We start from the raw sequence: 17,090 nt of genomic DNA, 5'->3' as shown, positions 1-17,090 counted from the left end.
TCCCATCCCCGGCCCCGTCCCCGCCCCGGAGCTGGGCTGCGGGGGCTGCCGGGAAGGGAGCGCCGCGCTGCGCCTCGGCCTTGCCGCGGAGCCGGTGCCGCTGCTGGCGGCCCTCGCGCGCTCGCTCCGTCCCCTCAGGGCTCCGAGCAGCCGCCGCCATGTCGGGAGGCAGCAGCGCCGGGGAGTGGTGCCTGATGGAGAGCGACCCCGGCGTCTTCACCGAGCTCATCAAGGGCTTCGGTGAGGGAAGGAGGGCGGGAAAGGGGCGGCGGGACGGCCTCTGAGGGGGACCAGCCCCGGCCCCTCGGGCTCGGAGCCTCCCGGCGGAGGAGCAGAGGGCAGGGGAGAGGTGGAAGGGGGACGTGGGGGTGGGCAGTCTTTTGGGGCTGCCTCCGCTCCTCAGAGGTGAAATTTTAATAGACGCGCGTTTTATAGCTCTGGCAGCACAGGGGGTGTGTGGTGGTGTCGGCGGGGCAGTCTGTGGGGGGTTTGGTGATAGAAGCAAAATGATTTTGCCCATTAATTTATAATTCCTGTCGTATCTCGTTTATTTTTTTTCCTCACGAAGTCTAGTCCACTTTGCTTGTGTTTCTGTTTAACTAATAGATCAATCTTCCCTTTTTTAATCGTTATGCGCCTTTTAAGTGCAGCGCCTGAGAAAACCTCGCTTTCCTTATTCAGGTTGTAGAGGAGCACAAGTTGAAGAAATTTGGAGCTTGGAGCCAGAAAATTTTGAAAAACTGAAGTAAGGAGCTTTCTTCTCTGACATGCAGATTTTCTAAGTTTATGCTCGTGTGAACTCTCCAAAAGAAATGTACTGAACTCAGGAAGGTGGCTTTTTTTTTTTTTTTTTCCTAATTTCCCCAGAAGTTAATTAGGATCTTGATTTATGGAATCATTAAGGTTGGAAAAGACCTCCAAGATCATCTGGTCCTACAGTCCCTCTACCACCAATATTCCCACTAAACCACGTCCCTAAGCACCAGGTCCAACCTTTCCTTAAACCCCCTCAGGGACAGTGACTCCGCCACCTCCCTGGGCACCCCGTCCCAACGCCTGACTGCGCTTCCTGAGGAGAAATGTCTCCTCCTTCCCAACCTGAACCTCCCCTGGTGCAACTTGAGGCCATTCCCTCTAGTCCTAATTTAATCAAGTACTTGGTAATTAAATGACCTTTTATTAATGCACTGGTATGTAAGATGGCTTTTCTGTTTATGGGAAGAGATGATCATAGCAACTAGAACGTGAAAAACTGCTGATGACTTTGTCATTGGCTTGAATTACATCCTTTCACAAATTGCTTAACTTTTGGTCATTGCTTTTTTAAAACGTACCTCTCTTCTTCCCTGCATAACATGACGTTTTATCTGCTGTCTTAAGTTAATTTACTGGAGCTAGGCACTTGTGTTACCCATCTTTCCCACAGAACTGTGTGTGAAGGCAAATAGTTGTGTCATAACTGACGATGACTGATATCATTTGTAACATGGCTGTCCTCATTTGGCAGCAGTAATTCTCTTGCCATTCTCTCCATTATATGTTAAGTGTTAATCTATGTTTGCAAGCAATATTTTAAGAGAAAAAATCATTCAGCCTAGGCCACGTTCTGCTGCTGTGGAGTTAAGCTACGTTTATATATTTAATTTTTCCAGAGAGGTAGCAATCAATATGGAAGGTACGATTTTAGATTCTTTTTGTCTCACAAAAAAAAAATATATATATATATATATATAAAGAATATAAAAAGGTATTTTGCAAGTGGCACCTGAATGGCAGAAATGTTACTTCAGTAGTGGATTATTTGCTGCCTGAGCCATACACTTCGTCTGGTGCTCCATTGGAATCTTCCATGTTTTGCCCATAAAGTTATAGGATTGCTTGTTTTTACTGTCAGTTGTGTATCTTGAGTCCTCACCAGCTTCCTTCCTTCCCATCTACAGATACAGCATTGTAACTTGAAGATGTTTAATAATACATTAACATGTAGCATTTTTCAAATTCCCACAGCAGACCTACTGCTAACGCTGTCAGAGGTTCTGAAGAGTTTCTTATGCAGCACAGTAGCATGTTCACTTCTTGCAAACAAACCTTTTGTGGCACCTTTGTGGAGATAACCTCAATTTCGAACTGATACGATGAATAAGTTTTTGCTTTATTGTAGCTGTGGGTACTGAATGCAGTGCCACATGCAGTAAAAGCTATTTTCAGTGCAAGACAAGTAGTCTGAATAGCAAGACATGGTTTTAGTAGAGGAGAAAAGTATCTTCTTGGAGTGATATGTCAAAGTGTGAAGTTTCACAAGAGCTGCTCTGTTCTTTGAATATTTTATGTAAGCCTAAAATGAGTATCAAAACTTTAGTTCCAGCTCATATATGCGATTGGTAAATAGGTATCAAAATATTTCCCAATCACTAATAAATTCAAAAGGACGTTGTGCAATTATTATAGTGACCAGAAAAACTGGTCCTGACTTATGAAAACTACTAAATGCCAATTCAGACTGCAATTGTTTAGCATACGTGGAAAGAAGTCTGAAGTATGTTCTGCCTAATTAAAAGAACAGGTCCAAAATTTCCAGTGTCAGCTCCTAGTGTTCAAAAAGAAATAATTAACAATTACTGCAGCAGCATATGGTTCAATTATAGTATGCGTTTCTGGCTTTGATGCTTTTCCTCAATACAGTTGTTTTTATTCCTATCAATTTTATTTTTTAGGCCAGTACACGGGCTCATTTTCCTATTCAAGTGGCAGCCTGGAGAGGAACCAGCAGGTTCTGTTGTTCAGGATTCCAGACTGGATACAATATTTTTTGCTAAACAGGTACGGCAAGTTCAGTATTTTTGTTAGATGTGTCATGAAACAGAGCTTTTAATGCTGAAAGGTAAACTAGCATTTTGTTAAAATGAAAGCAGAAATTAACATTTTGCAAGGTGGAATAACTTGCAACAAGTCCTGTGGGACGAGAAACAGTGTATAAGATGACAGATCAATCAGATTTGCTTTGCTAATCAAGTCAAACAAAAATATTATCAGGTATAGAAAAAGTAAAATTTGTATAGGAGAGGGCTGACAAATAGATAAGAGCAAGCAACTCTTCTGTACCATAAAGAATCGTTTAGTTTTTGACAGAAGGAGCAAGGCTTGTTTTGTAGTTAGCTTTTTTATTGATGTGTTGGTTGTTTTTGGTTTGTTTGTCTTTGTTGTTCTTTTTTTGAAACCACTTTCAACAAATCATAGGAAAAAATGTTTTTCACTCCAGTTCTTGTCTCTTGTGTTTATCAAATACTCTGCAGTCAGGTCAATATGTTTCCAGGGATAATGCTTTTCTTTAAGACTTTACAGACCAGTTTGGTCTGTAAATTTTAAGTTTGAAGTATTTAAATCAGAATGTTGAAATTGAGTTGATTATTTTTGGCAATGTAATCCATTGCATTTTATTAAATACAGCGTTGTACTGAAATTCTGTGTTACCTTTGACAGGCTGCTCTGCATATTGGTGTACTATTTACAAGCAAAAAAAAATTGAGAGAAAATAACCAGAATGAAAGCAGAAGTGTGTAATATTTTTTAAAAACTTTTTTCAAGATATAATTGAAACTGTTCAAACAAGAATGATAGCGCTATATGTTTTAAACACAAAGCATGCATATCAAAGGGCAAACCATTAGGCTTTCTGAGAAGCCTCACACACTCACGTCTTTTTCCATAAATGCAGAAGTGCTTCCTATGTAAATTTCAGGATATAAAGAATTGTCCACGAACTCCTAGCTAGAAACAGAAATGTGGAAAGCAATGGAATCAGAAGGTATATTCATAGCTCACCTGACTACTCTGTATATGTGCTTCTGTTATGCAGATAATAGTCTTTAATTAGTTTCTCTTATAATCCTTCTACCTTACTGTTTCATGCTGTTGTGGCTGACTTTATTCCTTGGGCTATTTTAATACTATTCCTTGATTCTTCCCCTGCTGCAGCTCTTGAGTCCTGCCAAGCAGTGTCCATCGTTCTTGGATACAGTGATCAGCAGTAGTTTACCTTTGTCTTTACAGCTTGATTGGCATGATAGGCACCACTTTAGGTTATTCTTTGTAGGCTTTAACTAAGGCTGACTTCTCCAAGGTGAGAGTTTTAACTCAATGAGCTGTGTTTTGAGGATTAATAAGTGTTTTCTCAAGTAAGTGGCTGATGTGAATATTTGCTACTGATTAGGATATGGAAGTCTTGGTCTTCCCAGCCTGTCTCCTTTTGGCTGCATGGTTCTCTTCTTCTCTTGCCATGGCTCAGATGCTCGCTGAACTTCCATGAGCCGGTGCAGATCATTAGCAAGCAGTTTTCTGTAGGTTTCCTGTGCTTATTTTTCTGGGTTAGTATTCTGCCGCATTGTCAGACGTATTTATTTAGTCTCACAATGAGAGTTTGTATAGGCCAAAGCTGGTAAAAGGTGAGTGGGAACAAGAGCTTCTCTTATAGTAGAGGTGATGTTACTGTATTTCTTGAAACCACAGTCTGTGAATCTTGCTGAGTCACCCAGGAGCAGAAGGGAAGACAAACATTGCTGTTTAAGATTTCTGTTGTAAAATAGCAACTTCTCCCAGCTATCATGCAGCAGGGTTCATGTCCCTTCTTTGTTTAGTTTCCCCTTACATATTTAAGGCCAATCGTATGGTGGCTTTGAGGAGGGTAGGGGCGTTATCTTGCAAGAACCTTTTTATTATTATTATTATTTTTAGTATCTCAAAAAAAAATGTGATCGATAAGATAACCATATGTTCATTTACAGGATGTAAGCCCAGGACAAATAGAATTCTTGTTTGGGTTAGCAAGATTTATATGACTTTTAAGATTACCAGCCTGTTCATTTCATCAAAGCTGACATGACACTGGGGCAATAAAAATCTCATTAAGTTCGTTGAGTGCCTTTTTCCCATTTCGATGCATTTTCTTCTTTTAAATGTTATCATCTAAAGATTGGGTATAATACGTCCTACTGCAGAAAAGTTCTAAAATGAAGTTCTGAATCCTCTAAGAGCAAGACTAAGTTGTTAATATGCAACAACAATTCAGTATTGGAAAGAAACGATATTAATAGTGTAGCTTCATTTCTTTTCAATATTAACTGGATATTATATGTTGAAAATTATTTGGCAAGAAACTTTAGATATAAAAGGCTACAACTCCTATACCCCATCCAGCAAAACAACTTTCAAATTGTGCTAGGAAACCTGATTTTTATAAGCTTTTGCATGCTCGTATTTTGCTCCTACCCGCTTTCATGATGATGTTGTAGCTAAATTTTAAATGGCAATTCGATCTTGAACAAGGTTAAATCATGAGTATGCTTGGGGAGGGGGGAGGAGTTTAATTTTAAAGTCTGTCAAATCTGCATGCATATTAAAGGCTTTTTTTTCTTTCTTTTATTGGTCAGTTTTACGTGCACTCATCTTAAATTTGGCCTCCCTGTTATGCCTAGGTATGATTTGGCCCTCTTTTTGGGGCCACAGAACTCTGGATGAATTGCCCTTTGAGCTAGGATACCTAGGCACAATGAGGTGAGTTAAGGATACAATTCCAGCCTTAACTCTGAATTTCCTGATTTCTGTGTTGTTTCAGTAGGCCCTTGCCATTATTTTTACATGCAGCAGTTACGTGGTTGTACCACTCCATGCATTCAGCTGTCTTTAGCACCGTTTTGAATAGCTGTACTCTGTGCAAGTACACGCTGTGAAAGTGGAAGCATCTTTTGACAGAAAAGAAAGCTGTAGCTGTAGACTTGCCTACTTTTTTTTTATTATTATTATTTTAATAACCCTTTCAGTTTTTATTACTGAAGTATTGATATAATGCATTTATTTTGTGCCATGTATTTATTGTGTTACATTGTGATGATAGAACATTACAATTGTGATAATAAAACAATAACATTATTAATCAGGAAAAAAGTCTGCATCTTCAGAAGCAAAATCTTGCTACTGTAATAAATGATACTGTAACAAAAGAACTTGGGTTTGTAGTTATCTTTGTGCCACTAATTAGAGCACATTAAATATTGTGTTTTTTTTCAAATACTTTAGTTGATTTCAAACTCTTTTTTTGACGTTTTCAGGTTAGGTAACATTAAAATTGACCAGACACCCATGCTAAAGCAAAACGTGAAATAACAGATAAAGTCATAAGAAGTTGAATGAACTTGGATACACACCTGATGAAAATCAGAAAGATTTTTAGTAATGGAACATAATGACAGGAAGATTGTATTATTTTTTTTTTTTTTACCAAATGATGACTTAATTAAGTTAGATAGGAGTTTTAAACATTAATAAGTTTCAATGCTAATTTTGTGCCATTGGGCTTTGTAAAGCCAACTGTTTTACAATGCTTTGATGCTTAGTATGTAGACCCTTGAGGTTTGCTATTTGTATTAGTAGTCACAGCACAGAGCTGTTTAGAAGTTTTGTTTGAAAAACAAACTAGGTGATCCATCAGATGGAGGACGTAATTTGAGGACTCAAAGTACTACAACCTTAAGTTGACCCAGAAACTTGAGCTGAATTCCTAGGGAAAGGTGTCTGCTTATGGAGTTGTGAACCTTAATGGGAGAGCGTGACAAAATAGCCTTGTCAAGTAGCTCCTTGCAATGGTTTCTTTTCAGCTAAGTGTCACTTGGCAGTGCAGCAGTATTCTCAGCGTGTTGAGTCTGGCTTCTGCATCTCGCTAGTGCATATGTATTGGTGGTTGGTTTGTGTTTGTTTACTTTTCATTTTGTTTTCAAATATTATTAAATGGAGCTTGTAGCTTCCAACAGCAAAATCTTTCAAATATGGATGTCTGCTCTAAGTCAGAATCCTTGAATATTGATCAAATCAGTGTTCAAATGCTCCAGGACTTACTGGACAGAAATATACAGCAAGTTTGGAGATTTCTGGACAAATGCAGAAAATCCCCCATAATTTCTTCAATTCAAACTATTATGCTGAAAAGATTTTTTTCTAGGACAACCTGTGTGTATTGTCATGCTGTCTGAAAGTAACAGAGTTAAGTTAGAAGTTGGGGTAGATGGGCATCCTGACCATTTCTCTCTAAAAGGACTTAATAGCTTGCATGTACAGCAGTGTTGGACTGGCTGCATGTGGTAATAGGATGCTGAGCTGCGTAATAAGTAAGCCTTGCACTCATCTACCTTTGGTACCACAGTCGCCTCCTTGGTCAGTGTACTTGGCCCTGCCTGTGGGCTGCTGCTAGCTGGGCACCTCCTCCTTCCACCAGGTCCTCCTCCCTCATCTGGCTCCAGCACCACGCTGTCCTTTTAGATCAATCACCTGCCCTTCCCTCTGTTGCTCTTCTGGAGCACTCTCTTCTTACTGCTTTTTCCTTCCCTTTTGCCTCACATTTTTGGGAGTATTTCTAGTTCTGTAACTTGTTTCCATTTCGTTAGCGCTGGTCTAAGATCTGCATTTGTTCTGTATTGTTTTCTAGCAGTGAGACAAGATAGTTTAAGATGGTTCTTGTACACTTAAGCAGACTACTTCCATACTGCACTTGGAATACAAAAATGTCCAATATTTGCCTTTCAGTGTAAGACCACAAATCCATGCTGAGTTTATTTTTTTCTCCTTGTGTTTTTGCTGTTAGTTCAAGCTCCTTATCCAGCTGGTCCAGCTTCTGTGCAGATCTGCCTCTAGACTCAAAATGTCTCTTTTACATTCCCTTCCCTTTCTGAATTCGCTGTTGGGTTAGCAGTCTGCCAGAGCAACTCATTCTATCTTGATTTTTCAGTGAGAATTATCACATGGTGTGCTCTCTGCTGTTAATATCCTGTGTGAGTTATTCTGCAGCTGAAGTTTGCTCAAGTGTACCTTCATTTTAATAGCACGCGCTTCACTGCATGGGGTCTCTGCTGTCCTCCCTGCCTTCTTCCTGTGTTAGCTGAGTTCCCTCAATGTTTGTACCACTGCTTCAGACCAGCCTGCTCTAATCCATTTCAGATCCTCCTGTTTTCAACCTAGTACTCTTATAACAGTGTCTGATATCACTCTGTAGTCACACAGCAGAGAATCTTTCGTTCTTGGTTCCCTTTATGTGTTACAGTTTGTTGATTTCAAATTATTTCATTCTATTGGTCTGTGTTACTCATTTTTTCTGCTGCTGTTTGTTATTTCACTACCCTCAACTGATTTTCCTTCCATGCTCTTTCTTTCCTAATTGTGCAATGCAGCCTTTAGCTTGCCTACCTTTAAATGGATTCATTTAAGTTGTTTCAGGTGCTGCATGTACAGCTGACTCCCTTGGTTGAAATTTAAGACAACCAGATTGTATTTTTCTTAAACTAAGTGTTTTGTTATTACTTTATGATCTGCACTAGAAAGACGTAGTATGAACGAAGAATGTCATGAACTATAAAAAATAACTGTCTGATATGGCATATAGTGATAATACAGTAGGATTTCATAAAAGACCAAGAGAAATAAGTGACGTCTCTGAGGCAGTTTCTGGAGTGGGAATGGCAATGCAGAGGACAACACTGATTGACAAAATTTAAATAAAGAGAATTAAAGAAAAGCAAATATGGCCAGATATTTCTGCCTGCTTTTGACAACTCTTTACATTCAGTAAGGAGAATTTGATGGTTTTGATCGTGAAAAAAAGTTGTTCATTCTTCCCCCCTGCAGCCCTTTTGTCTCGTTGGAAGTGGTTTCATATTCAGTCCTGAAATTATTTTCTTTTTTTTTTTTTTTTTTTTAAACAAAAGCAATATTCTTTCTCCCAGTCTGAAGGTTTAAGTACCATTTTCAATTGAAAAACAGTCTCACAGGTTGAAAATACATTATTTTTCTCAGCTCACTGAGGAAAAAACTGCTGATTTGAAGTCCTTCTGGTATTATGGTCTCACTTATGTTCTTTAAATGCTATATACATATTAGTGTGGATATGATTTTAAAACTATTAAAGGCATAACTGTAATGTGAAGGAGTTTGTTTGTATTTCTAAAAATCGAATATTTAGCTCAAGTCTAAGGAACAGTCACACAGTAACTTAAATGTTATGTTGAAAAGGATAGGTACATTGGAAAGTAAGAAACAAGTGAAAAAAATATATTTTTGTGTGGTATCTATATTTCATATGGCATTCAGCAAAAGGTTTATGGGGGAAAAAATGTTTACATGTTGGAACACCTCTAAATGTAGTGCTTTATCCCTAGGATGTTTGATACATTTTGTTCAGCATAACCTTTTAAGAAAAACATTCCAGGTCTGGTTATGTGCTTTATTGCCCAAATGAATATTCTTTGAGTGCTTCTAATCCTGTTAGGAATACTGATTATTTGAACTATTTGAATGACATCCTCTTTGGGAGGATGACTTTTTGTTTTTTAACACTAGATTTAATATAGTTTGGGCAGCTTGCCGTGAGTAGTGTTTTACTGGTCATTCCACTAAAATCAGAGGGTTCCTGGTTTGTGTTGTTTCCTCATTTGTTTGTTGTTTTGTCCTTTATTAATGGACAAAATGGGAGGTTGTCAGTAGAATGACACAGTTTCTAACAGAGGTGCAAAACACTAGTTTAATCAGTGAACAGTCATTCAGTGTTCATTTCATTGGTCTTCTACAGCAAAGTTGTTCCTGTGGCTACTCAGCTAGATTTGCTGTCTTGTTTGAGAGGGAAGCAATAACATGAATCAGCGAGGACAGTGTGTGTAACCAAACGTGTTACCGAATTTAAGCTATATTTTTGTCACCAGTACTGAGCAAATTCTCAACGCTTGCACTTTTTTGTAGGTAATAAATAATGCTTGTGCTACTCAAGCCATAGTGAGTGTGCTATTAAATTGCGCTCATCAAGACATCCATCTAGGAGAGACTTTGTCAGAATTTAAAGAGTTTTCACAAAGTTTTGATGCTGCGGTAAGTGCTTACTATTTTCTATATTTTAAGTATCAGTGTTGTATATATGTTGACTTACAATTTAACTTTTATTTAATTTCAGATGAAAGGTTTGGCACTAAGCAACTCAGAAGTGATTCGGCAAGTGCACAACAGTTTTGCCAGGTAGCAAGTCTTTTACATGTTTTCCAGCTAGGCAGAATTCAGGCAAGTTCTTTTTAATCTCAGATCTTTTTTTTTTCTCTTTCATTTTCTTTGCAGACAACAGATGTTTGAATTTGATGCAAAGTCTTCAGCAAAAGAAGAAGATGCGTTTCACTTTGTAAGCTATGTTCCTGTTAATGGACGGCTATATGAACTAGATGGATTAAGGGAAGGACCAATTGATTTAGGTAATATTTCATCTTTTCTGAACATCCTTCCTTTTAACAATAACTTGCTGGAACAATTTGGTTGTATATATGTTCTAGGATCAAATGAATTTATTTATTTAAAAAAATATATAGATTTTCTTAATGTACAACTCAGTCACATACTTTGCAGAAATTCATATTGTTTTATTTTTGTTAATCTGAAAATCCATTTTTCTTCCTGCTTCCACTAGGTTTCTGATTCTCTCTCCTTTCATCCAGTAATCAAATGAAAAGCCTATGCAATCCTGTGGATTTCTAATAATTAATAGTTTTGTTGCAAATTGAGAAGCACCGATAATATACTGCTGGTTATTTGCTTTTCTTATGTGAGGAAATAAGTTGTTTTCAGCTTTGTCTCAAAAAAAAAAAAAAAAGTTAAAACCATGTAATGCTTTTTGCTTTCATTACAATTAATGCGTGGTTCCCCTTATTCTCAGTGTTATCTTTTGTTTGTGGTATTGTCGCCCAAGACAATTCCCATGTCATGTTTTGAAAGCTAATTTTTTACAGGTTAATTGTAACGTATCCCTTTATTTTATTGTTCGTTTTTGCGGAAATACAGCTGACCCCATGTAGTTGTACATTATGCAGCTGACACTTAGACCGTGCCCACTTTCTCCATACGTAGCAAATGTTTTCCAAAATATATCAGAGAGAATAGCTGCTCATAGCTTATTTTTATTCTCTGTTAGAGTTCCTGTTTCATGTCTTGTAGTCTTCCTTAACTTGTGGTATGTGTAACATCTTGTATCTTGAAAAGTTACAGTCCTACCATGTTTCTGCTCTTTCTTTTGACTCTGGTATAAGCCAGAGTGTTCCAAACTCTGTTTCCAACATCTTTTCTCAATGTGCTTGACAATTTTATTTATTTTTAGGCTGAGTAATGGCTTTCTGCTAAATATCACCTTCAGTCTGGCTGCTGACTACAACCAGCACATCTATCAATAGCATAACTGTTATGGTCAGAAGATCATACAAGCTTTTTCATTTATTGTACGGTCCTGAAATTGCTAGAAAGACATTATCAATTTATGAAATTAACCTTTAGTTAGTCTAAACAGACTCTTGAGAATCTTTAGTTGGTTGCAAGAGAAACAGGAGACTAAGTTATCAATCATATATTCTTTTATTTTATTTATTTTTTTCTGTTTGTCTTTTTAACATAGTATTCCATAAGCAGTGTTAACTCTTTATTTCACCTAAATAGAATGGCTATGATTACCATTACTTTTTTCCTTTTTCTGTGCTCTTTCATGTTCTTTGGAACAATTGGTCACATTTGTAGGCCTAATGAAAAAGCAGAACTTTTATCAGAAAATAATTATTTATGACAGAGAATAAGAAAATCAATAGTCTCCTTTACTTCCTTATCTCTTACACTCTCATACAATATGAAGATTTATTAAAGGTATGATATGCTGTGCTCTTCCTCTGAAGAGTCCATCCTTTTTTACAGATTTCCAACCAGTTAAAAAACTGTGGCCTTTATTGTGCAGTTACACTGGTTTGTGTTCTCATTGAAATTAGAATTTTCTTCTGTTCTTTATCACCATGGTAAATGTTAGATGCTTTTGCTATTAAAACTGAGTTTTGTTCTATTGTTTTTAAGTTATCTAAATACAGCTATTCAAGAAAGTGTAAATCCACTTCCCCAAAAGATCATGTGATCAATTTGAGACTGCAGTTGCCTAGGAAGATTCTTGCCTAGGAAGAACTTATTACATATTCTATCTGAAACTGCTGCATAATCCAGAATTATACAAGTTCTGAATCTTCAATAAGCTTTGAAGAAGTCATTTTTATTTTTTTATTTTTTTTTCTAGGTGCGTGCAATCAAGATGACTGGATAAGTGCTGTACGGCCTGTCATAGAGAAACGTATACAAAAGTAAATGATCATGATGCTTTTAAAATACGGCTCCTTATATATTTTTAAAAAATATATCCTTATTCTTGATTTCCTTCAATTAAAGGCTTTCAACTGAATTTCTAAGGAATGAAGCTTGTGCATCATTTTATGCGCATATCACAGCGTGACTTCAGAACCTATTGCCCAACATGAGCCAAATGTGATGAATAGATTAAGTCTCAAATACGCTGTGTTCCCGTATGATTAATCAAAGTAGGTATCTGTAGTGAAGAGAGATGCTGCTAGTACTCTGAAAAAGTGCGAGCAAGTTTAACTGTTAGACACCTATGGGTCTTCACAAGTGAAAAACACAGTGCCGTTACCATTGATAAAGTTTGGGCATGCACTTTTAATTCAAAATACCAGATAATAAATATATTCATACATCTGGTATTTATAGAAAACAAACTTTCCTTACGTATGTTGGTTATTTTGGAAATTTCAGCCAGAAAAAGGCACTATAGAAGTTTCCCAGCTTCCTAGCGGTGAGCCCAAGTTACAGCCCTAAACACGTTAAAATTGATTTTATGTTGGTTTTAGAAAATAATTTTGAAAATCTTTTACTTGGAGACTTTTATTTGGTAAGCAAAATATGACTGCCACGCCCCATTTGGAGAATTTAAACTCCGGAAGGACTGTTAATCTAACTGTTGAATGTACTTTTCACATCATATGGGGATGTTACTATCTAAAATGTAACAGTAAGAAGGAAATAAAAACTATTGCATGCAGCAGTCTTGTACAAATTTCGTTGTCAGCCATATCTTTTTTTTTTTTCCTGGTGCCTTTCTTTTCTGAATACAGTTTCAAATAATTTTTTTTTTTTTGACCACAGGCAGGAACAGTAGTATCTTGGAAGAACAGGTTATTAGGAGTTACAGTTTGGGTAGTGCTGATCTGAGGTCTGATTTTATTTCATGGCAGGATCGGATCCATAGCACAACTTAAATTAATAGAACTCTTTATGTTCCCTCCCCAGCCCTCCAAAAATGTATTCCCTTATAATGGAAGGAAATCCTGGAGGAGGCTTTTTGATTTGAGACTAATTTTGATTTGTTTGTTTGTTTTTTGTTTAGATACAGTGAAGGCGAGATAAGGTTTAATTTGATGGCTATTGTGTCTGACAGAAAGATGATATATGAACAGAGAATTGCAGAATTACAGCGGCAACTTGCAGAGGTAAGTCATGGTATTTAAGGTAGTGGAGTAGTTCTTTGGTGACAGTTCTGTCTTTATTCATCTCCTTTTCAAGTAATAGGAGCAGGGAAGGATTACTATACCTGTCCAATGCTGTGCTGGAGATACCTTGGTAATACCCAGGGATCACCTGAGTGAGCTAATTTGAGCACTCAGTACAGGATGGCTACAGAATATGGCTCTCTGTCCTGGCTAATATGGTAACTGTGGTAACTGAACCATTATTTTCCTAATTAAAAAAAAAAATACAATTAAAATTAACTGCAGAAATTCCTTAACTGTAAGCAAAACTGAATCTTTCTGTAATAGAAATACTCAAAAGGCACTTTGGGACTTTTTTGCACTAACTTTGTTTAACACTTTCTGTTTTGTGGAAGGAGGAGCCTATGGATACAGATCAAAGCAGTAACATGTTAAGTTCTATACAGTCAGAGGTTGCAAAATACCAGATGTTAATTGAAGAAGAAAACCAAAAATTAAAAAGATATAAGGTATGTAGCTTTTGCTTTTTGATCAAAGTATGGGAAAAATGCAAGAGAAAGCTAGCTGTTATGTCTATGGGAGTCTGTTGCAATTAATTTGAGGGAATTGGATGGATATTAGAAAGACAACGTGCTAAATATTTTACATAAATTCACCTGCCAATCCTGAATTTACCTGTTACTTACCAGCTTGCTTCCTTTGCCCATAAGGCTTACAAGTCAGTTTGCATTCTCTGTAGTTCTGTTTTGTCAATTCTTTGTGTATTTCTCACTTTAAAAGGTTATTTTAAGCATAGTGAATTTGCTTACATAATAACCATGTAATAATTCTGTTAATGTTTTAAATTAATTTTTAGATTGAAAATATTAGAAGAAAACATAACTACTTACCTTTCATCATGGAATTATTGAAGACTTTAGCAGAACACCAACAGTTAATACCATTAGTAGAAAAAGTGAGTATTTTTTAGTTGATTTATAAGAAACAAACCAATGTATTGCTGTAATTTTTTATACCTTCTTCTTTAAAATGCAGTCAATTGTTTAGGACAGTATAAATGGCATGGGTTCATTTATTGAAACTGTTACGTTGAAATATATTGCTGGTTTATCTGATAGTCCCTTGTGATTCTGAAGGTAGAATTCTAACAGAGATTTGAGATAGAGCATGCTTTTGCATAAAAGTGTTCAATCTCCTCTTTGATAACATAAATGAAGTTTTCTGATGGTGATAAAGGAAGAGGCAATCCAGTATCAGGTAAAGGTCATGTTACAGCACATAAAATCTATGGTACAAGCATGATTTTGGATTTTTCTACGCTGAAAATTAAAATTCCTATTAAGGCTGTGGTGTGGAACCTCAGTTATGTAGTAGAAGTTCTGCCATGCTACCTTAACATCCCTTTCTGAACTGAAAATAAGAGTATACGTGTACAGATACCTAGGTACAAGGCTGATCCCTTTTGCCAAGCGGGAGTCTTTAAAGCTGTTCTGGTGATTTATTTAGCTGTCAACGCTAGATGGCAACCTTAGCACAGAACTCTGGTAATTCAGAAGACTTGAAAATTGTTATTGTCTTCATCCCGGTACCAATTCACTGGCTCATTGCTTTGCCCTTTGTATAGTATCTAGCCATTATTATAAACCCTAATAGCAAATCAATGTTAAAGCATGTTTTTTAAAGTGTCTGTCACCTTGACAAGGTTGTTAAAGTATATTTATAGCAATATGGCTATTTAAGTATTTAAATTGTAATTAGATTATTGTACTAGCTTGTATATCTATTGATGTGCAGTAGACAGTATCCCTCATTTTCAACTCACATCAGAAAAGATCTGTATATTATTAACTTGAAAAAAAGAGCTAAATATTATTTAATGAGTATATTCATTTAGCTAAATGTACTTAGAGTACGTTTGTAGAGTAGTGGTTTATAACAGTAACTTTACTCTGGTTTTATGATGTTCTGATATATAGTTGAGGAGGAGGGGAGAGACAATGAACACTCTTAGGAACTATCTGTGTTTTCTTGATGCCCATAGAATAGAATCAGAATCATTTAGGTTGGAAAAGACCTTTGAGATCATCAAGTCCACCGTTAAGCCATGTCCCTAAGCACCATATCCACAGGTCTCTTAAATACCTCTAGGAACAGCAACTCTAACACCTCCCTGGGCAGCTTGTTCTAAAGCCTAATCAACCTTTCCATGAAGAAAGTCTTCCTGATATTCAGTCTAAATCTCCTCTCATGTAACTTGATGCAGTTGCCTCATATCCTATCACTTTTCACCTGAGAAAAGAGATTGACACCCTCCTTGCTCTGCAGCCTCCCTTCAGGTAGTTACAAAGAGCAATGAGCAAAAAAAGCTTCAAGCTTCCTTTTCTCCAGACTAAACAGCCGCAGTTCCCTCAGCCACTCCTCATACGTCTTGTTGTCTAGGCCCTTCACCAGCTTTGCTCTTCTGTGCACACACTGGAGCAGCTCAGTACCCCTCTTGTAGTGAGGGGCCCAAAACTCAACACAGTACTCAAGGTGCAGTGGGACAATCATTTCCATAATCTTGCTGGCCACGCTATTTCTGATACGAGCCAGGATGCCATTGGCCTTCTTGGCCACCTGGGCACACTGTTGAATCACGTTCAGCACCACCACCTCTTTTTTTGCCAGGCAACTTTTGAGCCACTTCCCCAAGCCTGTACCGGTGCATGAGGTTGTTATGCCCCAAGTACGGCCCCCAGCATTTAGCCCTGCTGATGCAGCATCACACAGCTTGATGTGGCCCATTGATCTAACCTGTCCTGATCCCTCTGCAGAGCCTTCCTGCTCTCAGGCCAGACAAACAGTCCCACCCAACTTGATGCTGAATTGCAGACATCTAGAGGAATTATATTCACTTAGATTACATTTCTTGGAACAAATCTTCCTTTAATCTTGAATTCACCTGTTAATATTTTCCAGATAATCTGTATCTGAATATAAGTTTTGTCTGAGAAGTAAAATATTTTCACTAGTAAGAGTTATTTGTAAGCTAAAAGAAATAAGTGGAGGTAGGAAAATTGGAAGTTAAAATTCCTGTTTTAAAAAGAAGTGCTTCCACACCCCCAGGAATTATGTAACTTTAAAATTTCTTTTGTATTATATAAACTTATGCCTATATGTATCCTCACATGCTGTTATACATAAAATATTATCAGTAGTAAACCAGCAGTAGGATACCTCTGAAGCATCTGAATGCACATTTTCAATGTCTCTTTCCACAACATTCTGTGCTGAAGGTTCAGTAATAGAATGACTAGTCAGTCAAAAGTATAGAAGGTAGATCTGTCTTATCAGAGTTTAACGGTATCTCCCTTTGCTTTCTAGGCGAAAGAAAAACAGAATGCCAAGAAAGTTCAGGAGGCCAAGTGAAGATGACTGCACAATACATATAATTATGTGCTTCTGAAACTATTTTCATGACAACAAATAAAACTTTTCATAAACTCTAAATTTTGTCCAGCGCACGTTTGACAATTGTTACAGTTTGTCTTGTACTGTATGCACGGGTCAATTTTTTTTCCTCCCCTTGCATCATGTGCATGTGGGGCTACTAAGTAATGTTTAGGTTCTCTTCATCAAACTCGGTATTTAAAAGTCTGATTTCTGAAAGCTTGAGAAGTGAGCCTAAAACGCATAAGGAAAATGTACCCATTTTGTCCCACGTAAGTTTAT

The 17,090-nt window shown here is 37.3% G+C and overlaps 1 protein-coding gene across 1 annotated transcript; it reads left to right on the top strand.

Moving 5' to 3' along the window:
• The first annotated feature begins 21 nt into the window (after nucleotides 1-21).
• UCHL5 (ubiquitin C-terminal hydrolase L5) lies at nucleotides 22-16,868 on the top strand. Its single transcript, XM_068691387.1, has 11 exons — nucleotides 22-240; nucleotides 682-745; nucleotides 2,715-2,820; nucleotides 9,775-9,900; nucleotides 9,983-10,044; nucleotides 10,141-10,271; nucleotides 12,116-12,179; nucleotides 13,277-13,379; nucleotides 13,775-13,888; nucleotides 14,236-14,334; nucleotides 16,743-16,868. Exons 1-11 carry the CDS (start codon nucleotides 159-161, stop codon nucleotides 16,785-16,787), a joined length of 996 nt encoding a protein of 331 aa, XP_068547488.1. The 5' UTR covers nucleotides 22-158; the 3' UTR covers nucleotides 16,788-16,868.
• The last annotated feature ends 222 nt before the right edge of the window (nucleotides 16,869-17,090 follow it).

This window comes from Anas acuta, chromosome 8 (genome assembly GCF_963932015.1).
Source record: "Anas acuta chromosome 8, bAnaAcu1.1, whole genome shotgun sequence".
Lineage (NCBI taxonomy): Eukaryota > Metazoa > Chordata > Aves > Anseriformes > Anatidae > Anas > Anas acuta.
Note: the sequence above shows the minus strand (reverse complement) of the source record. Positions and strands in the feature narration are given on the sequence as shown.

Excerpts from the sequence above, each read along its gene's own strand:
- UCHL5 (XM_068691387.1), top strand. The coding sequence starts at position 159 with ATGTCGGGAGGCAGCAGCGCCGGGGAGTGGTGCCTGATGGAGAGCGAC. Across the intron at positions 2,821-9,774 it reads CAATATTTTTTGCTAAACAG|GTAATAAATAATGCTTGTGC; the intron begins GTACGGCAAGTT and ends ACTTTTTTGTAG. Across the intron at positions 10,272-12,115 it reads GGAAGGACCAATTGATTTAG|GTGCGTGCAATCAAGATGAC; the intron begins GTAATATTTCAT and ends TTTTTTTTCTAG.